The sequence below is a fragment of the Pavona decussata genome, unplaced genomic scaffold, assembly GCF_977016875.1.
Source record: "Pavona decussata unplaced genomic scaffold, jaPavDecu1.1 SCAFFOLD_131, whole genome shotgun sequence".
NCBI lineage: Eukaryota > Metazoa > Cnidaria > Anthozoa > Scleractinia > Agariciidae > Pavona > Pavona decussata.
In genome coordinates this window covers 873,099-896,003 of record NW_028145545.1, presented here as the reverse complement: position 1 = coordinate 896,003, position 22,905 = coordinate 873,099, and the positions used below count along the sequence as shown (strand labels likewise).

At 38.0% G+C, this 22,905-nt stretch overlaps 1 protein-coding gene across 1 annotated transcript; it reads left to right on the top strand.

Annotated features, from left to right (window-relative positions):
- On the top strand, window positions 1–22,599 carry LOC146468398 (beta-galactosidase-1-like protein 2). Its single transcript, XM_085124590.1, has 18 exons — window positions 1–516; window positions 2,347–2,415; window positions 2,789–2,884; window positions 3,447–3,555; window positions 4,262–4,363; window positions 4,980–5,070; window positions 8,098–8,162; window positions 10,406–10,556; window positions 11,705–11,785; window positions 12,304–12,402; window positions 12,944–12,979; window positions 14,370–14,422; window positions 15,812–15,964; window positions 17,092–17,202; window positions 17,759–17,843; window positions 18,834–18,921; window positions 20,000–20,237; window positions 20,874–22,599. Exons 1-18 carry the CDS (start codon window positions 251–253, stop codon window positions 20,964–20,966), a joined length of 1,986 nt encoding a protein of 661 aa, XP_084980716.1. The 5' UTR covers window positions 1–250; the 3' UTR covers window positions 20,967–22,599.
- The last annotated feature ends 306 nt before the right edge of the window (window positions 22,600–22,905 follow it).

Genomic DNA, 22,905 nt, shown 5'->3' with positions numbered 1-22,905 from the left:
TCTCAGAACGGCTTGTGTTTCTGTTAGAGACGGACCAGAGATCCACTTTTATATTTTGTAAGAGGTTGCTGTCCTTTTGCAGTATTTGGACATCTCGATCAGTTTGAACTGTGGGTGGAGGTGCCGTTGCATTGATTTGTGCAATTGTATTGGCCACAATGTGCTAAAACAGCTCAGACTACCCGTTCTTTGTCTCCGATCTCAAATTCTTCAACGCTAGCTTGCATAAATTTCGTACGTAGCTGTGATAATGATGCGAACTATACATATTCGTCCGAAGCCAGTGCTTATAGTCCTTGGAATCTCCCTCTGCATTATTTTATGGATGGTTTTCAAACAATTCCGGAGCTTACCCGTGGAAGAGCGAGTTTTGAGAACAGAGAACAGGCAATTTTTTCTCGAGGGGAAACCCTTTCGAATTCTTAGTGGCTCCATCCATTACTTCAGAGTTGTTCCAGAATATTGGAAAGATCGTCTGCTTAAACTCAAAGCCATGGGTTTGAACACTGTGGAAACGTAAGTTAAATTTATATATACATGTAGTAGATGAGGTTTGATCAAACTTGCCATGCTGCCATCTGGAATATCTTAAATTAAGTTAGTGTTTAGCTAATAAGCTAAATAAATGTAAGCTTCTTAGAACGCAAGCTTTATAATAAAACGATTGTTTCGACTCGTAGGGTACTAACTAATTACTCACAAGGTTGCCCGACAGTTTGCAAAACAATAAAAGAAAGAAAAGATTTGCCTCGTAAAATGGAATTAATTAAAAGCTGTTATACATTCTGTGAATGGAACTTATAGGTTAGAAAATGTATGCATAATTAACATATCCATGGTGTTGTGTGAAAATCTTGCAAAAATTTGCACAAGCGTCATTGTTTTATATAGCATGCACCATATTGCCAAGGTAGTACAGTATTTATAAATTAAAACGTATGTTCCCATCAAAGACTGAGATGTCTGTCAACTTTAGCTAGTCACTAAAATAAAGCCTGTGAACAAGCTCCCAAAGAAAAGAAAAGAAAAATCAGCGAGCTGGCCCGCTCCGCTTGCCAATTTTTCTTTTTGCCCTTTTTCCCACTTTGGAGCCTGTTCACAGACTACTAAATTAATGAAATGTTTCCTGTTCTTTACCAAAAATTATTGGCGGCATATAAGCTCTACTACCGGTCTAGGTCATAGAGCAACTGAATGTCCTCAATATTGTAAAGAACAGAGTATATCATGGAGGTATAATAGGCTAAAGTTGAGTTTACAAACAAAGATTTGTCAGCCCGACATTGTTGGAGTGCAAATCCTTATTTGTATCTTGAAAATGTTGGGTTGACTAATCGTGGTGTGTAAACTGACTTTAGACACTGGGGATAAAATTTTTATAATCAACTATAATTTCTGGGGATAACTTTTGGCATAAATTTCCTGCTGCATTCAACAGGTGAGTTTACAAGCTTTGATTTGTCAGCCGACAGTGTTGGAGTGCAAATCCTATTCGTATTTGAAGACATTGGGTTAACCAATCGTAGCACATAAACCGGGCTTATATACTGGGGATATAATTATATTATGCAATTAACTATAATTACTGGGGATAACTTTTGCCATACAAATTTCCGGTTGCATTCAATATCTAGAGTGAGTTATTAAGATGAGTTATCAAATTCATAACTAATGAATCTGTGTTAAAGAACACTGCACATTCCAGCTAGTTTTCTGGCCCGGTTAGTCATCAAAATTTTTACAAATAGGGCAGAATACATGAAGTGGCCTTCAAAGAGGGGTGTTTCATTGAAAGCTGGTACATGTACATGTACTTTAGTACTGTGTAGTGTAATTCCAGAAAATATCCATGTCCCCCACCCCCTCTTCCCTCTCACAGAAGAGATTAGAAATTACAGGGTCAGGAAGAGAGGGGGGGGGGGGGGGGGTCCTCAAAGCTCAAAAAATTTAACATTAAGTATTGAAGTGAGGGTGGGATAATTGTTTTGTTATTCAACATATTGATAACTTGTAACACGTTGTTTTTTTGGCTGTTGGTGATCGTTATTAAATTTTGTCATATTCTTCTCCCCGGCGCACAAAATTCAGTATAATTATCACAGAACATCTGTTGTGTACACAATGTGTTGAGTAAGAAATTATGATACAGATTCTAGTCCATAAGTCACTATGAATTTGAGGTACGTTCTGGTGGCCAATTTTAAATTCTTTAATGTGATGTGGGTTTTAGGATGCAGTATCTCTGATTGGGTAATTGGAGATGCTAGTCAGATCTTTTACACCAGAGATTCCCACAAAGGTGCATGGTAACCTTAAAATAACTTAATTGCCTTTTTTCCTTGACAGGTATGTTCCGTGGAATTTACATGAAGAAATTAAAGGGCAGTTTAACTTTGAAGGAATTTTGGATATAGTGTGAGTTATCTTTTATGTAAAAAAAAATTATCAATCCTGTAGTTTTTCCCTGAACTTGTCATGTGTTGACCAAACAATATTCACTAAGATTACATGTATCTCAAAATTACTCTTCGCTAGAAATAATCACCTACACTGTATATACATGTATAAATTTCACAAAAGGAGGAGATAGTTTTGATGAAGTACTGAATTTTTTCTTGCAACATCAAATTTGATGATTAGTTTAATGCAGAAATGTGATGAATAAATCCAAAATTTCTGGTTTTAAAGGTATCATCTTAATTAATTGATTGCAGGCTAATGCGGCAACTTGCAATTCATCATAATTCAACTTGTTGCACTGCTGATAACTGTTCTTTTTTATGTGTAGCCATTTCATCAAAGTAGCCCAGTCAGTTGGCTTGTATGTGATTGTCCGTCCTGGACCTTACATTTGTGCTGAGTGGGATCTTGGGGGATTACCAAGGTTAGTGATGAAATCAGCGTGATAATAATAACTGACAGCAAAGACTTTGGATTTCCCATTATCATTATCATCATCATCATCATCATCATCATCATCATCATCATCATCATCATCATCATCATTTTTATCATAATTATTAAGCATCCTCCTCCTGCTCCTCTTCCTCCTCATCATTGTCTTCATTGTCATCATCGCCATCATCGTCATCATCATCATCATCATCATTGCCATCACCATTAATGACATCAGCATCATTAACATCATCATCAGGAAAGGAGATGACTGCTGCATGTAAGTGCAGGCTACTAGCACTGCTGGGTGCAGTACATTGTGACTGTGGTCGCAATGGAAGGGGGAGATGGGGGGCGGGGGTGGGGGTTGGGGTTTCTGTTGTTACAATGTTTTGGAAAACATAAATTTGTTCAATAGCCTGTTATTCCCTATAGATACATATAGCTTATAAATGTACACTGTATTCTGTGATGAGCAACACCTTTATTTGGATTTCAACTTAAAATTGTGAAATAAGTTGCCAATATTAATACTTGATGTTCCCTTACAGCTGGCTGCTTCAGGATCCCGAAATGAGGCTACGGACCATGTATCCGCCTTATATCCATGCAGTGGATAGATATTTTAATAAGCTTCTCCCAATTCTTGTGCCACTACAGGTAATGCAAAAAAAATTATTTAATAGTAGTTAAACTAATTGTGTAGACTATCTATCACAATGAATTTCATGCTGGTTCAATATAATTATTTAGCTGTTACTCTTACTAAGATTACTTACATAAACAGTGTACAGTGGAGGAAATTAACTAAAACTCTGGCATTAGCAGTTTGATCATAAAATTCATCTCAATGCAAACCGATTCTAACTGGAAAAAAAAAACAGAAAGGAAAACAGACAGTGAAGCAATACAATAGTTGTAGCTGTTGTTTACGTAGTCAAGAATAACTTGAAGTAGGTAAACTAGGAGAAAAAGTACCTGAACTTTGAGTAGTCAAAATAGTTTTATAGTGATGTACTGATCAAGGTTTTGGGCAAATTGACTGACTGTGAGCATGACTAACTGTCTTTGCCTGGCTGCATTTAACTTCTCCACTAACCTTTTCAATAAAACAACATATCCAAGTTAACTTAAATCCTCCCCAATTGCACTAATCACTTGCCCTCCTGTTCAAGATCTTAATGAAACCCAGAAAGGGCTGTAGCCATTTTTCTGTTCAGTTTGAGGAATTGGAGGCTTTTAGGACAAAGGAGGAAGAATGATAGATAAATCACTAAGGCCTAATTGGTGGACATGTACCCCAATACATACCAAAGTGTTGGTTGGTATATAATTATGTATTGTGTTTCTACCTACTTTGTTTTAGTTTTCGCTTGGCGGCCCAATCATAGCTTTCCAAGTGGAAAATGAGTATGGCAGCTTTGGAACAGATGATCTCAGTGTTGAATACATGGAACATCTCAAAGAAGTAAGAATTACTTCAAACTAATTTGTGTTGTGTAAGAAATGTGATGTTGTGTTCTTTTTCAGCCTGGTGAATTTAAACGATTGATGTTATTTTTTCCAGTCAGTGACGTCAGGCATACTCTATGATTTATTCATCGCATTTCATTCACATATACTGGTCACTCATCCATATTCAAATCCTACAGTGTAGCAGTTTGTAGGATGTTTGTCACATGAACCTTGTTTAATGGCCTAGCTGCCATGAGTCTCCCTTAGCTCGGTGGTAGAACATCTGAACTAGTAATTGGAAGGTCATACATGTAGGTTCAACTCCTGCTGGGAGGAATCTGATTTTCTTTTTCCGAGATAGTATGCCCGTGTTACTGACTGAAAAATACATTAATTATAACATCGTGCCTGTTAAATTTTTTTCTATCTGCAAGAAGTTTTTTTTAAAATTAACATTAAAAATTATAAATACTTGATATTCTCACAGTGAATTGTTTTAGAGTATTTTTGTGTATAGTTCTGTAAAATTGTGATTTTTGTGAAATGCAGTTTCTACAAATATCAGTGTTAATGTTATCTCTGTCACACAGGGCACTAAATTACTTAAAATTATGATTGGTTGATTTCAGTTGATGATAAAGAACGGACTGACAGAGCTGCTCTTCACATCAGATGGCATTAAACAGATGGAGGCGGAGTACTATCCTGAGTTAAAAGGAGGTATGAAAAGTAACTTTATAAACTGCAGGCATACTGTTTTTCTATTGTCTTAAAGAGCTTACAACAAACTTACATGTAACCCTTTAAGCCCCAGTAGTGATTAACAACAACAACAACGGCAAATTTAAAAACACTTTATTGTATTTACAAAGCAAGTAAATAAATACAAAAATACTTCCACCCAGAAGTAGTAAACTAATACAGGCCTGATTCAAATTTCTTTGTGAACTGCTTGTTCAAATGAGCAATTGCATGCAGGTTGTCAGAGCAAAGAAATTATTATTTCAAAGACAACGTGTTTTGATGTTTTGGGGAGGCAGTAAAGCCAACTGGTTACGGACAAGGTCTCGTGATCTGGAGATCCCAGGTTTCTGTTGCCTCTCTGACTACTTAAGCCGCCAGATTTGTTTCATTGAAGTCCTCAGTTTAAATTTTCGGTCTTGCTTTGTAAAATTGGCTGGCCACCGTGCCGGTTGCGATTTTTAAGAAGTTTATGTTCAGTAGATGTAAACGTATTAAAATATTTGCTTGATGTATACAGCGCCCCAAGCTCCTAGCTCTAGAAACAACCTAACTGCATGTGTACAGTGGATAAATAAATTTGCTAAAAACTTAAATAAGTATTTTTACGTAAAATAGTTCCATCTTGTTATCAGTATTATTAGGAAACAATAGTTATAACTACAAGTAAATAAAATAGAAGAAAGATCCTCGCAGTTACTACGCAACTTAAGCAGTTGCGAAAAGAAAGCCTAAAAAAAAAATTCAGGCTTGAACGGGATTCGAACCCATGACCTCTGCGATGCCGGTGCAGGATGAATAAATAAATAAATGTAAATATATGAAACTTACATTTTGAACTGCGGATGAAAGATCAAATAGAAGAAAGATCCTCGCAGTTACTACGCAACTTAAGAAGAACTTTGCGAAAAGAAAGCCTGAAAAAAGGTTTTTCAGGCTTTCTTTTTGCAACTGCTTAAGTTGCGTAGTAACTGCGAGGGTCTTTCTTGTATTTGATCTTTCATCCGCAGTTCAAAATATAAGTTTCATATATTTACATTTAGTTCTAACTAAAGGAGAATTGTGAGGAGAATTAGCAACAGTTAAATACCAACATGGGATAGCATGCATGGGGTTGATTATTTAAAGCATGAAGTGAGGGATCCCCTAAATGAGCCGTTTATGACTGTGGTAAATTGGTAAAAGCAAATCACAGTTGATCATAAGGGACCGTTCATTTTTTATGAGCATGGGGGGGCTGGTGGGATTTAGTTAATTGCCACTACGAAACTGTATGACCCCCCCCTAGCATGCAATTTTTTTCCACATGGCCCCCCCCCCCAGCAGAACTATTTTTTTCTGATGACCCCCCCCCCCCCCCTCCCGCCCAACCAGAAACAAATCATACTCCTAACTTTAACAAAACGCTTATGTACTGTTTATATCAAAGATAAACGTAATTGTTACTGTGATTTCTTTACAGTACTATTAACAAGTAACCATTCTCTACTTAGGTAAAGATTTCTCTTGTTTAAAAAAACGTGTTATAGATAGCAACACGTTTACGGCAACGACAAACCCTAAATTTCCATTTAGATTCTCAAAGAAACTATAAAAATTAATCAAGCAAATGGTTAACGTGAAATTACTCCCCTTCGAGTAGAAACAATTAATACACGTACAGATCTGACTAACAAAATACGGATCGAAGCATACCAATCAACGATTACGAGTCATATTAAACAGAAAAAAACAGCGGACGCACAGATATCAGTCGCGTAGGTAAGGGTTAGATAGGGGTGTTCGTTGAGCCCCAAATCTTGCTTACTAGGGGGGTCCGGGGGCATGCTCCCCCGGAAATTTTTGAAAATCTAGGTTCCCAGAAACCTCATTTCCTGCATTTTGAGACCCATTTTAGGCAAATCACAAATTTGTTTTACAGCAGCTTTTTGAGCTATATACATCATTCCTACGGCATAATTGTTTCAACTTAAACAAGAAAGTTCAATGTACATTCCGCGCCCTGTCGAGTTCTGATAGCTATTCGATCTACTGATAGTCATACACCAAGCTGGTAAACTGCATCATTCTCGGGTGTAGGCCTTCGAACAAATTGACTATCTCGTCAAAATTGACAGGCATATCATATTTGATATGCATTAGAACCACGGCAGACATTCTACTCTCTCGCATGGTACACCTCATGTAATTGTTCAACCTCCTCATTAAGTGCTTTTTCTTCCGCCATTACTGATCTGTAAAGGGGGTTCGTTCGAACCCCTCGAACCCCCCCTCCTACGCGCCTGGATATTAAAGTACTGCTATTAAAAATGACAGTTACAAGCTTTTCTGAAGATGGCTTACGGCTCAGATTTACCGTCAACTGAAGTCACCAACAACAGTTCTATTATTAAAACTAATCTGGATGTTCACACTAGGCATACTACTGAGTCTACTGATACTCCTGGGTTCAAATAATTTACTAATCAACAGTCTTTATAAAAGTGAGTACTATTAAAAAGAACATTAAACAATCTATTGATATAGTTCAGAGTACAACCACTTTGTAGAAAACTACTCCCCCAAGGATGATTCAATAGTGAGACTGATACGTTTTTATATTAATTTGAACTTGTACAAACATAGGTGTCTACTTCAGTTTATATTCATTATTGCTTTTCCAACAGATATGCTTCATTTCCTGAGTTGTTGTTAATAAAAAATGCAGATTTCGACCTCAGTATGTAAAACAAATTAAAAGTGGTTAGGAAAATCGCATTAAATAAAATTGAAATAATATTCAATTTCTTCATCTGTTTCTGTGTTGAGCCACTTTCAATTTCCCCTACTAGCCAATTATTTCTGGTGACCCCCCCCTCTTTCACTCATTTTTTTTTGGTAGCCCCCCCCTTTAGTGCCATTTTTTTTCTCGTGGCCCCCCCCTAAATCCCACCAGCCCCCCCATGCTCATAAAAAATGAACGGTCCCTAAGGAGTGCATAGATCTTCAGTTGTTTCTATTTTACAGTGTTGAAAACTGCAAACTTCCAGAATAATGAGACCGTTTACCTTAACAAACTACAGGAGATTCAAGTAGGTGGAATATTAAAATGTTAAAATATTAATTCAATTTAAGGTTTTCTGGAAAACATGAACACGTGAGGGTGGATTCTCCTCTCTCTTTCTGCACTTAAAACCCATTAAGTGAGTTGGATTTAGTGTTCTTCAGGGCCCGGTTGTTCGAAAGCCGATTAATGCTGAACCATGGTTAAAAGTTAACCGAGGCATTCATCTCGCTCGCTAAGAATGTTCTTAAAAGCTAATTTTAAACTAATGGTAGAGAAAAGTCTTCGCCTTAAATCTTTTCATTTTCATTAATTACTAATTAAACTCGAATCAAAGTTCACGTTAACCCAGGATTACATGTAGCTTAATCGGGCTTTGAACAACTCGGCCCAGGGGCCCGTTTCTCGAAAGTCCCGGTAACTTACCGGGCCTGATAAGTGTCTTTGGTAATAAATGTTTCTTAACAGAAATGAATTTTTGTTAGCTTTGAATACTCAGTTTTATAATCTTATAATTCTATGAAAACATTGGCCAAGTACCATGTCTGTAATCACTGCATGTGTAATATACTTATAGGGACCGGTAAGTTAGTGGGACTGGAGTTTCGAGAAACGCCCCCACGCCCTCCCCCCCCTCCCTCTCCCCCGGGTTGCATTTTCGGTGGTGTACGGTCGTCCTTGCTCCTTAAGGTCCCCAACATGAAGCTGGCAGGTTACATTGGCAACAACTTGACAATTGTTGTAATGCTGTTGTAAACTTGCCTAGTGGTGGTCACAAAAGAAACAATGCCAAAACTCTTTAATTAGAGCTTCAATTCTTTTGTTAGGCCAAAGGTATATGCAGATTAATTTTGTCAGTAAGATCGCTATAAATTTCTGCATGTTTGGCAAGTTGAAAATTGAATCAATCTGTTGTTTTTCTGGTATATTACAATTTGCATTTTCGCCGCATATTCGAAGTGGAGTCCCGCGCTGACAAGTGGAACCACAACGATCGTCCTTGAATGTTCATGTAAGGTTTTATTCAGCGGTTGCTGAGGTGTCTTGTGCCCGCCCACTTTTTGAAACTAATTCAGTGATAAAGTAAATACACGTATGTAAGAACCTACATCTTTTGAAGTCTGGCAAAATAGGTTCTTGTATTTTGGGGTAGTTATTGGCAATTAAGGGTTTAATTAGGTTCTGAATTTCTATGAAGGAGATATTGTAGTTGTTGATTACCAGAAAAAATAAATAAACTTGGGTTTGGTCCTTAAATATACAGTATTTATGCACAACTGTATTATGATAACCTAAGAACTGCAAAAATACATACAAGTCATTACATTGCAAACCTCCTTCATGCAAGGTCCATGAAGACAATTACTGTCTGTACTTTATATAAACCCGTTTTTGTTGTAGAAATTAATACTTTTATTCGTAGTTACAATTTGGCATTTTCTTGTAATATAAATTTGCAATCTCAAAGTCAAACTCCTTGGTTAACTGTATAAGAACCTGTTTGATTTTGCTTCGAAAAAAGAGGTTCTTATATTTTTGGTTATTAAACCATTAGGTTCTTACACACGGGTTTTTACTGTATTTCACTTTAATACTTTTAAAATGTGCCAGACATATGCATCTGCAACGGCCAGTTTTCAATTCCTCCAGGACTGAATACATCCTCCTAACTCCAAACCTATACCACAATTCGACCTTACGGACTAGCTAGCGTGAATCTAACTCGTTGGTTGTGCGAAACCTCAATTTTCCGGTGCTGGCTTCCGGACTAAAAAGCTTTATTGAGAACTAACCTAACCTTGATCATCAGTTACTCCTGACCAGTGAACTCAGGGGCACCCAACGGATCTTTTCCGTAAATTATCTGTTCCGAAGACCCTTAATCCCCTACAATTTTCTAATGGGAATTTTCACTTCGAACTTTCGTGATATGGGAAATTTAAGGCCTAGTGTTTTCGGATTAATGAAAATGTCGTTTCGGGTACCGAAAAAAGGTCAGCTAAGATTTTCGGAAAGGAAATAAGGCCTAAGGTTTTCGGGAAATGGACAAAGATGCCCTAGTAATTTCGAAAAGACTCAGGTTGCCCTAGAATGACCGAACAGATAAAAATATTATAGCGCGGCCTGAAGTGAACCTACAGGGCTTTAAAGGCACTCCAGATAGCCTAAAATAGCGTTTCAAAGGATCTGAGAGGAAACTGTCGTTGGGTGCCCCTGTGAACTCAGTGATTTGTACCGACAGTAACAAGTTTAATTGATCTTGACACGCAGCCTGATAAGCCGCTGATGGTGGCAGAGTTTTGGCCTGGCTGGTTTGATCACTGGAGCGAGCCGCATCACAAGATGGAGGTGGATAAAGTTGTCAAACGAGTCTCCAACATACTCAGAGCTGGTGCCTCCATCAACTTCTACATGTTTCATGGTACAGTGACGTGACGAAAAGCTTATTTACACTACCGATTAAGGACGGGACCTACTAATACAGAAGTATTGTTTTCGCGGTTTATGACTATGCGAGAAAAGCAAATTTTAGCAAGGACTTTTGGAATCCAAAAAGAAAATTGGGGGTAACCACGCATTTTTCAGAGATAATTCAGCAACAACAATTCCAAAAAGCATCAAAATACAAAAGAATGTGTGGGATTTTTTCCCAAATTAAAGCTCAATTATCTCTTAAAAAATGCGTGGTTACCTCCAATTTTCTTTTCGGATTCCAATAACCCTTGTCAAGATCTGCTTTTTTCGCGTAGTTAGAAACCACACAAAAATATCTTTGTTTAAGCAGGCACCGCCGTTAAGAAACCCGACTTTCGCGGACCATCCCGAGATGCGCAGAACGTATGCGCAGTAACAAAAGTAGGCACCGTCCTAATCAGGTTTCTTTTGCCCAGTTTGACTCAGACAATGAGTGAGATTGCACCACAAATGTTGTCACCTTATCTATTTAACAATAGCATGTTTTTTAAAATATTGTTTGACCAACTTTCAACCAAGTGTTTGCTGCGTTAGCTAGATACAGGACAACTGTTGAAAGGAGGACACTATTAATTCCATCACCACCACGTTATATAGATAAAATAGCAAGTTAAAAAAAGCAAGCAAAAAATGCCCCAATTTTGATTAGCTCTTCGTGTACCTATTTTCTTCGCCCAGTCATACTTTTAACGAAGTGCTTATTCTGATTGGTTGTAACTGGATTTCACTCTGATTGCATGTCAATCAAATAGGCGCGCGGTCTAGACCACGTGCGGGTCAATCGAGTGCACTCGAATGGGTTCTTTTCTTCCACTTTTGGCAAGACCAATTGATAGAATCCATCCCTGACGTAATGAGTAAAATAAAAAAGAACGAAAAAGATTCGTATAGACTATATAATCTTGAATTTTGTTATTAATATGATTAACTGATAACTGGGCTTCGTTTCATATAAGTTCAAATCTCAAGCAATACGCGCTCGCCCGATTTAAAGTACGCGCCCAATTACCTCCTTAAGTGTACTTCAGTAGTTCAACGGTTATCATTGACTACAACTTGTTATTGCTTATATCCATTTAACTTTCATTTTCAAAGGAGGAACAAATTTTGGTTTCATGAATGGTGCAAACGCAGTAAAAGATCAGTTTAAATACCAGCCCACTGTAACCTCCTATGGTAAGTTTACATAAACGATGATTGACTCGTATGATTTTTAGTGAGGAGTTCGAAGTACGCACTACTGGTAGTTTTCAATGTGGTAGGGCTGTTTCAAGTGGAAGAGTTTTGCAAATGTTTTTTCATACATTTCAGAATTAACTTTCCGCAAAAAGTTGTACTTTTTGAAATTCCCTCAGCTTGCTATCTTTTGAGGGCAAATTTGGTTGTCGAGGTCAAAGATTTACAGGATCTGACCACGACCTTGGGATCAGATCACCGACGCTCTGTGTTGGATGAACCGCGGTCTCGAGAACTGTTGCTCGTCAAGAGGAGCTTGACGCTACAGTATCTTATGTCAACTTGTCTTTAAGGAGATTCCAAAGAAGGGACGACCATTTCAGTTACAGTCTGGGCATGTCTAGAGGTCCCCTGATCACCCAGCACTGAATTATTTATTTATTTATTTATTTATTTATTTATTTATTTATTTATTTATTTATTTATTTATTTATTTATTTATGTTATTTGTCTTTTAGATTATGATGCGCCTTTGTCAGAAGCTGGTGACATCACTGAGAAGTTTAAGGAACTGAAAGAAGTCATGAAAAAATACAGCCCAGACGCCAATGAACCAAGTACGATGAAGTATTTTTAGTAACTGTAGTAGGATTTTTACATAGTACTCCTCAATGATTATTTTAACATATACATCTACATGTAATTAATTCTTGATAGAGGTATTGTCGAGTCAGTGACACGCGCACACTCAGAAAAAGGAACTCCGAGTTACTCACCATTACTAGTTGGGATGCTCTACCACTGAGCTACAGGAGACTCGTGAGAACTTATTCATTAAACTAGATTAATGTGACAAGCATCCTGCGCGTTTCCTGGCACCAAATTGCCATTAAACCCGGGATTCTAATTCCAGGTGTTGAGATTCGAGTATGTAAAGGTGGCAGGGATGGCGCAGTGGTGTCAGAGCACTCGCCTCGCACCGATGTGACGCAGGTTTGGCTTCCGTTCTCGCCGTTTTATGTCGGTCGACGTTTTTAAGTATGGAAAGAGTCGTGGAATTTATATAAAAAAATTGTACGAACCGTCCATTTAGGAAAAGAGAGTCCTTTGAAACTTTGTTGATATTCACAAGATGGTTTCTTTTCAACTCGTTTTCAGTTCCATTTAGGGATAAACATGAAAGGACAACTTATGGTGAGAAAATTATTTATTTATTTATTTATTTTACAAATTAACATCATTCCCTTATTTTCGTAGGGGTAGTAAAGCGAGTGAACTTCGCGAGCGCGCGCGCGACAGTTGCCTCCCGCGAGGAGACGCGATGCAATGTCCGCGCGCGCGCGCGTGGCTCGTTTTTCTATCCACTAAGGAAACTGCTCGTAGTCTGGGGTGCTTACCATTTACGCAAACCACTCGGATGGAAATTTTCGGCATAAATACGAAATGATTTATCTTGTCTTAACAGAAGATGGATAACATGCAAAATGTATGAACATCAGCTGTAAATCACGAAAGGAGTAATAAAAATGCATCACTTTGACCAGAAGCCCATAACTTCAGAAGTACTCCAAATGGAATGATGCGTACCATTTGATTTTCCAATTGCAACTGGAATTTCCGGGTTTTCCATAGCACCCCTAGAGTACACACGATTATGACAGGTTAATACCCGCAATACAATCTCCGACAAAAAAAAATAACATTAAAAAACAGCCATATTTATTAATTGTATTAATTAGGTACGTTATTGAGCATAACACTTTATGAACCAATCGCGAGAACACATGTGCTGGCATGTCGGATTGACTTGAGAAACTGGCGCAAACTTTCAACCAATTGCAGAAGGTTAGGAGTTCAAGCAAACAGAAAGCAAGTGTGAAGTATTTTCAGCACTCTATAGTAATATCTGCGGGTCAATGAAAAGTTCAATAATGCTCTTTCAAGACCTTGAACAGTGTTTATTGAACTCGTTTACTGAAAGAACGTGCAATAGCACGGACCCAGATTGTTAGTTACAAGTGTGAACGTTTTATTACATTGGCTCTTGCCCTATCATCCAATGCAACTAATTGTTAAAGTACAACTTACCCTATTTTTGTTTCTTCAGCTGAATGAACACCCTTAGTTGTTTTGATTCCTTGTGCGAAAAATATTTTAAATTTAATGGCCCGTGATAGTTTCAAATTTTCGCGGTTCTTTGTTTCACCGTCGCGCGGAAAGGAAAATGGTTCTTAGTTTTAGTGTGACGTCGTCGAAGGACCATTATAGATAACAAAAAATTCAAAGAAAAATGCTACGAACAAAATTTTTCGCACAAGTCATGAGAACATTTAGGAGTTTTCATTCAGCGAAGGAAACAATTAGGATTAGTCGCACTTTAATACATATACCCATATCAGTGATTAATTATAAATTCAAAACCTGCCGCAAACCAGTTCTTGATCCAAGATGCATAATTGATGCGCAGTAATTAGTACGTTTGCTCACTCATCGCCACTGATCATTCTCAAGTCATGTTCTAGCTGTCTCACACGAAAATTTCACAATATAATTGAGATTTGTCCCCTTCCTTTTCTCATTGTAGAAGACGTTGAGATGCAACATGTGCTAGAGCTTGGAAACATTTTTCCTCTCTTTGTAAGTTTCTCTCCTAGATAATTCCCACTGTTGATGTTTAATCAACGAAAACATTGTGTCTACACTCAATCCTGAATTTACCCCCATGAGAAGGGAAAAGCCCTGGGAACGACGAGGTTGCCGCCTTCTTCAGGAAGCGCTAACTAACCGCTCCGTTTCGAGAAGAGATAAATAATAAAATAATTAAGCCTAAAGGAAGACCCCTACACAAGAATAGAAGACCACAAAGTGCTTTAAAGGAATCGTACACAGTCTGGGATTCTTCAGAAAGTACGGAAGTCTGGAAAAAAAAAGTCTGGATTTTTTTCAAAGCTGCAGCAAGTGTATAATTGCCAAATGAAGTTTTGCCAGCTGGCCGAATGGTCTTTGCCAAAATATGAAATCGCAGAATCATAAGAACTCTAACAACCCCAACTCCTGACTATCTTGTGTGGGATCCTTCAATCTGGATAAAGCAAATAATTGTTTGACAAAAGTCTGGAAAAAGTTAGATATAAGAGGTTGAAAATATCAGGGGTAAACTAGCAAGTTAAAGTTGTTTGATTTAAAACGGGATATTCGTGGGTTAAAGACCTTAAAACTAATGACGTTTCAAGTAGTTTGACGTCCCATCATCAGGTTCCTTCAAAATGGCTAAAAATGAACGTTTCAAACCATTTTGAAGGAACCAAACAATTTTTAATTTTACATAAGGGGAGGGGAAAGTTCCAGAAACACTATTATAAGATAACATTGTTACACGGACGTAAATACTTCAGAGAGGACGGGAAGGTTTGAGAATTAAGCGGAGCTCGAGATAATAGACTCTTTACATGCAGTTGCTAATGATCATGTAGAGTCCTTTTATTGGCTCGGCCTTTTAATTTAAACACTGACGTTAGAATAAATAAATAAATAAATAAATAAACTGTTTATTAACCTAATTGCAGTCAGCTATAACTGAATAGGCCATTTCCGAGTTGCCGTGAACCTCACTATCAAAGCAAGGCTAAGTGCAAAACTTTTCATATGAAAATTAGTTTTGTTTGAAACGTTTTGCACTTACCCTCGCTTTCATAGTGAGGTTCACAGCAACTCGGAAATGGTCTATTGAAGGGTTACATACATGTTTCTAAGATTACATTATCATAATAGCTAAAACTATCTGTAATAATATGAAATGAATAATGCCCCTAAATAACGACCTAATATTACAGTATTTTCCTAATATTTTACTACATTAAATTCCTTTTACATTACCTCAGTTCCTTCAGTCTTCATTTATTTTATTTTATTTTATTTTATTTTATTTTATGTTATGTTATGTTATGTTATGTTATTTTTCTTTTATTTATTTATTAATATTATTATTAATTTTTTTTTTTTTTGTGATTGTTCCTTTTCTTGCAGGGGCCACCCGTGGAAACAACGAATGTTATGCCCATGGAACAACTGCCCATCAACAATAATGGAGGGCAAGGTTACGGCTTTACTCTTTACCAAACAGAACTTGACAACCTACCAAACGAAATTGTAATTCACAATGTCAGTGACAGAGCACAGGTAAATGACTAAGCTAGAGTACGCTTTAGTAAGGAATGTTGTGTTGAAAGAGGAAAGACATGTCGTCAAGGATGAAAGCTTAGCAACTGTAAAATAATGGGAATAACATAAACATGTGATTGGCTCACATTCTGTCTACTGCGAGTAGTAATGCCGTCAAATTTCTATTAAGCCCCCATATACCCCCCTCCACTCTGCTAAAAAGGTCCCATGTGCGTGTCAGGTTTTGTAATAACCACCCTCTTTTGCTTTAAGCCCCCCTCCTCCTCGTTTTCTCCGTGGAGTAGTAAGAACTAAAATACTCCCCGCTTGACATGTGACAAGAAATTCTTGAAATCCTTCAAGAATTGAACGGACCAATGGTGCGGAACAGCAAAAACTATTTCCCTTGTGGGAAATGAAATTCAATTAACCTAAGTATTATTTTGCTTATTCCGGTGAAAATGAGGTAAATGTTTGGTATCAGCTAGTTTTAGTTTTTTGAGCAACTCGGGGTTTGGTATTCTCCTCTTTATCCGGGTGATGTAGCAGCACTCATATGGTCTCACGTGATTGGCTTGCAACCCTTCTAAAAAAACAAGAGAGCAAGGAACAGAACAATACCCTTAACCCTAAAAGCAATGCAGCTGCTACACAATTAACACAATTACAAGCTTACGAGTGCTGTTACACTTCTGCATTTCCCTCTTCCTCCACATCACGATCATCGCCATCATTATCATCATCATCATCATCATCATCAAATATAATTGGGGAAAACATCGTTCGCGGTACCACTGTTTCAAAGACTTTAATGAGTTAGAGAGAACTGTAAGAAACTCAGCAAATTTTCCAATTTTTAAGAAGTGTCTTTTTTCTGCTTTTTATAATTAAGTATTTGTTTTTAATCCTTGCAGTAAGTATGTTGTAATTATTTTTATATCTCGATTTTAGCGTAAATTTTTTATATTTTAATTGTATCATATATATCGATTTTAGCTTAAATTTTTTATATTTTAATTAATTGCATCATATAATATACATCTAGTGATAGGACCTCTATGTAAACCACTCTTGTGATGGAGCATCCTATTAAAAGATTGTTATTATTATTATCATCATCATCATCATTATTTTTCGTTCTGTAGGTTTTCCTCAACCTTGAGCTCATCCATACAATCGATGCAATGAAATCAGATAAACACTACATTGATGAACAAGAACTTTGGGAGGTGAAAATAGAAATTAATGACAGAAAGGTGAGAAGACTCTTTATAGCATGGCGAAAAAAGATATGAATACTCATTAATTTCTATAAGTTTGTCAGTTGCATCGGAGAGCTAACAACTGTAACCTGTATAGAGCTATCTGTCTGTAAAAAATTGACAAACACCGCACTATAGGAGGTGAGAAGTTGTCTTAATGGTGATTTTGCTTTTAATAAAAATTAATATAGATCATTCACTCTCTCGTAGAATCTTGGCAGAGAGTCGCTTTACCAATTTATTTGAGCCATAACAGTCGAGGAGGACCCTGAATTTGCTATTTTCTGGGTCGTTTCCTTGGTGACGTAACGGTAGTTTTTCATTTGTAGATAGTTTTTCACTTAGTAGAATTGTCCAACGCGCAAGGTGAAATCAAAGAGGTATTGAATTGATAGTGATCTTGAAGCCTGAAAAGAAAAAAAAAAAAAGAAAGAAAGAAAAAAAGGATTTAATGTCTATCTTTAGTGGTCTTGTTGTCTTGCGCTTGGGAAATCGTGGAATGGAAATTGCACATCCTAGAATTTGCACGTTTTGTTTCTTGTTTTTGCAGGCTGATGGAAAAGTTCAACTTGATATTCTTGTTGAAAACATGGGACGAGTGAACTTTTTGTCGGATATTAACAGACAGAGGAAAGGTGGGAACATTTACCTTCCATACGGGTTTTGGCATTAAGGGGACTGTGTTGCTAGATAGGGGTCGGTGTTAACGGTCCACAAGTTCTGCCTCACACAGTATATAATGTTTCACTCTGATTGTTTGAAAGGAGTGCCTTTGGAATTGGTTTGAGTGTTTCATGGTCGAACGTCTTAAATAGGAAAACTTCTTATTGATACGAAGAGCTACCTAAACAGGATCCAAAGAAACTAGCTTTGGATACGAGCTTTCGACTCCGTCACGTGACCTATGTTAATCAACGTCACGTGACAAAATGTCTCGGAGCAAGGCGGAAAGTTCGAAGAAAAGGCATTGGCGCAAGGCAACAGCTACAGAGATCGCGTGAAATTAAGCTGCTGATGAAATTATATGTCCGCAACGCCATTTCGCGACTGTAAAAAAATGTAAATGCTTTGTTTAAAGTGGCTGTGCGCTTAGCTATACGGTTAACGCCAAGCTAGTTTTTCGCAGAAACTCCACTCAGTGGCGGGAAACAAATAATCCAAATTCAACAGAACAGGTTATACATCCCAACTGGCACGAGGCAGACTAGCGTGATTATCAGACAGTCCAGGTCGCACGCGGCCACTCTCAGTAGAGGCAGACCAGTTGGCTATTTATATTTACAATCGCAGCGGGGGAGATCAACTCGGGCCTACCAAGTTGAACTCGGGACATCCTCGGGATTACGAATCCGGCGCCCTAACCACTCAAACACGCTGCCTTCTCATAATGGTGGGTTGTAGACGAATTCCCAGTGATTTCACGACGATCATATAACTGGGAATTTTCAAGTGCTCTACACAGCCCATGTGTATAAAAATCCTTATTAAGACGCCGTAGTTGGATAACATAACCAAAACGAAACTCTGTCAAATTTACTGTGGTGTTCTATGGCGGTTAAGGTTTGAACGTCAACTTGGCGAGTTTGACTGTTTGTAGCTTTGTTGTTGTTGTTGTTGTTTTCTAGGCATACTCGGTGATGTTGAAGTCGACGGCAAAAAACAAACCAACTGGAATATCTACCCCATGGATTTCAAGAAGAACTTTTTTGACAAGTACGTTCATTGAAGAAAAGCTTTTTATCAGCATTGTGTTTTTCATTATTTGTTGTGAACTTCATGCCCGGGCAGATGTCACAGATAAGCTGACCAAATTAAGTGAAACCAAATTTAAAGTATTCCTTCATCCGCGAATCAAATATTTGACATTTCATATATTTCACTAATGGTAATTGATGAACTCACAGTTGGTTTGATAGTTCAATTGCTAGAGGACGCAGGAGACTTGAGTTCTAATCCCATTCAAGGCTTTCTTTACGCAACTGCTCGTGACAACTGCCAGTGAATAGTTGATTGTCTTTCATTTCTTTCAGCCGCAACTTAAAATGACACTTCATATATTTCGCTTCCAAACATTTTATCTGCTATGTCAGGAGTTTCTGTCAAAGATCACGTGCTGTTGTTCATACCTTTATAAAGGCTCGTAGAGTAGTAGAGCAAGCTATCACTTGAGTTTTCGATGAGACGGCAAATCAAAATAAGTTATGATCGATTTTTTAAGGTGCACCGCTAAGACCTAAAACTTGATCCAGCATTTTCAAGTAGCAATCCATTTTCATTTTGGTCATCCTTAGCCAATTATGCAAAGTTTTTCTGGCTCAGTTTCAAAATGATACCAAGCATTCCTGAAGTGGTCCTGGAAACTGGAAACTCGTGTTTGTCTCGTCTTTTGGTGCTTTAAGTATCAAATCTCTGTGAGTTTACCTTCTAAAATTTTACCGATCAGCTACACAGCAGGAGTCTTTATTTTCTATAATTGTGATTCGTGAAATGAGAATCGAACTTTGAATTTCCCTCGAACGATAATTTTACCGCCTCCATCCCCTCCCCCCCTTCTTAATTATGATCATGGACTTGAGGATGAAGCGATTGTACGCTGTCTGTGGAACGTGATGCAGATGGCGTCAGAAGTAGTGGGCTTTGAAAAAGAACCCACCTCGTGATAATTCCATGTGACAGGAAATTTAATAACAACACCAGCGGCTAGCTGGTAAGAGTGGGCTTCTACATGCTTTGCCCCAGTGCAGTGTGGGACAGAAAGGAATATAACTCACGCGTACAAACTTTTCTCCAGGTTAAACCAGCAGTCAGAATGGACGAAACTTAAGGAAGGAAGATTACCGTCTGTGCCATCACTGTACAGAGGGACGTTTCATATTAAGGCAGAACCTAAGGACACGTTCCTGCACATGAAAGGTTGGACCAAAGGCGTGGTCTTCATTAATGGACATAACCTGGGAAGGTACTGGGAACTAGGACCACAGGAGACACTATTTGTTCCGGCACCATGGTTACTTAGAGGAGATAACGAGGTACGTCTTTAGTGTACGCACAGATAACTCATTGCTATTAACATACAACTTGGAGATTCCAAGGCTGTGCTCTTTTGTACTCTTAAGCCACCTTCAAAATCAAGAATAAATGTGATTTATGGTCTGAGCTATCGGCTGTTTGCTAACCCTAAATTGTAGTGCAGGGAAATTGACGTTAATGATCGTAGGTCAATTACATTGTTTTCTAAAATGGAGTTCTTACAGGGCTTTGTTCGCGGCACGTCCTACCGTGTTTACAGTATCGTAAGGTAGGCGCACACTTGCCTTTGGGACTAGGCCGTGCAACAGGTCCCAGATAAGTAGCTCCTTCTTGTTTACCCAACTTGAGTCCCTGTGGCTTTTCTACTTATTTAAACAGGTTTGAATTTGTGTACAAGTCCCAGAGACATATCCCTTCAAATTTGTGTTGTGGCATCCTTTGCACTGTTCATGTTACTGGTCTCTGCGGCCAAACTGGTTTGAATTCCCGGGACAAAACACATGGGGAAAAATAACGAAAATAAGTAGTTAACATTCAAAGGGATTTTATCCCGGAAACTGCTATGCCTTCCTTAAAGGAAATGTTTAGGATGGAAGTTCTTAACTGAAATGCATTTTTGCATTTTTTGTTTTCAGTTGCTGATCTTTGAGCTACATAAATGTGAATCTCCTGCTCTATCCTTTGTATCAGAGCCAAAGTTCATTGAAGGTACTGATTACAGATGGTGACGAATTTCTACAGACTATCTTGGAACACGGAGCAAACAGGACCTAACGCAGACATTTGAAGTAGCAAGATCCTGGTCAATTTTCTGACCTTCTCTCTCCTCCCTTTCTCTCAAACAGTGTTGATAAGAATCATTATTGCAAATGGCTTAAAGATCCGAATTCAGTAGTCTGTGAAAGTAGTTTGTAAAAGTAGTTCTCGTTAGCATTTACTGGCATTTCAACAACCTGAGCGGAAGACATCATGAGAGCCAAGAAAATCGTGTAGATAAGCCCATCGAAGTACGATGATGACGCAGCATTCAAACACACAGAACATAAATGGGAAAAAACGGCAAAAGGGCTGAGAGATAAAGTAACTGGGCGAGAGGGAAGATTGCAGTGATAATCTGTTGTGTACCCCTGGGTGGCTGTAGATGTCAATTCTGGAGACGCAGTGCTTCCACAGGTCGGGCAGAGAAATCTTTCAAATCGTATATTGATCGTCGACTGGTGGTCAGGTTAATAACATGACGGGTCTTCAAGGTGTGACGTTATTGGCTGAGAGCCAAACAAATCGTGTGTATGAGCCATCGTAGTAAGATGATGGTTAGGAAATTGATATTCTTCACATAATGATGGGCCAGTTTGAATTACATGATTAGGTTTTATGAGCGGAGCTTAGCTATGCTACGCAGTGGTAGGAGAACAGCTTTTTTAATCATCAGTGGATTCATGGAACAAACTACCTAGTATTGTAGAACAAACCTCTGAAAGGAATTGAGGGGGCATTCTGGTTAAAGTTCTGTGATTGGTTTTCAGCGTTTTATCTTTATTACCTCTTCGATATTAGCACAATTCATCCAAAAAGGCCCCTGTAAGGGCATAATGGGGACCACATCAGTCTTTCAGAATTTTTTTAAAAATGATTTTTAGGAAATTTATAAAGAAAGAAAAGGAGGGTGTTTGATGAATTGTTGGGGGGGGGGGGGGTGGAGGGGTGAGACAAGGTTAGGTTTTAAGGTGGTTAAAACTTGCGATTGTGGGGTTAATGGATACTTTGACAGTCTGCTGACAATCTAAAGTGCACTCTCACAAGTGGTGTCTGGTGGTGTGTACCAATTTGTTATCCCTCTTTTAATTTATTTCTTAAATCAGATCCTTTTTCTTAAAATTCAACCATCCCCGCCCCCCTTGTAAGAAGGTACTGAGTGGCTTTTATTCTTGTTGAGTTCACGTTATTATTAATATGTAATTTGCATTGCACTTTTCGTTTTTCGTTACATGTATTTTCATATTTAGCCACGTGCAGGTCTTTGTGGATTAAATCTGCAAAGTAATAATTTTACATACACCAGCACTTTAAGGCATCGACATGCATATTATCTTATTTTGTTCTCTATATATTCCCTATACTACTAGTTGGGAGAAGTTGTTAACACATGAAGACATTCTATCTATGGTGATTGCTTCCTTTATTCTCTTGACTTGTAGGTTTGATCAAGTAGTGATATTGTGAGAAGTGAGAAGTTAGATGTTGATTTAATGATAGCATTCGTGTTTGATAATTACCTGATGTGAAATATTCGTAGATAAAAACATATTTATGGTTCAATACTACTGTCGTAGTTACATTAAATTCCATACGTTCAGAGCATTTTCTGTCATGCACAATGCCGCGAGCCTCTGAAAACTTTAGCACGGCACAAGCTTTTCTTGGGGGCATCGTGGCGTTGAAATCCAAGTGGCGATCATGTTGGAAACAGATGTTCGAGAGAGGCTGGGGATGAGACTGACCCAGCCAAGCTTTAACAAGAGTTATTAGAATCCAAAAATGAAAGTTGGGGTAACTACGCATTTTTCATGGGTAATAAAGCAATAATGATTCTAAAGCGCTTAAAAAGACAAAACATTAAATTACATGAGTTTTCCAGATTAAAGCTTAACAGGTGGAGCTTAATTA

Coding starts and splice junctions, on each gene's coding strand:
- LOC146468398 (XM_085124590.1), top strand. CDS start 251: ATGATGCGAACTATACATATTCGTCCGAAGCCAGTGCTTATAGTCCTT. Junction 12,403..12,943: donor CCCAGACGCCAATGAACCAA/GTACGATGAAGT, acceptor ACTCGTTTTCAG/TTCCATTTAGGGATAAACAT. Junction 17,203..17,758: donor TAGAAATTAATGACAGAAAG/GTGAGAAGACTC, acceptor TTGTTTTTGCAG/GCTGATGGAAAAGTTCAACT.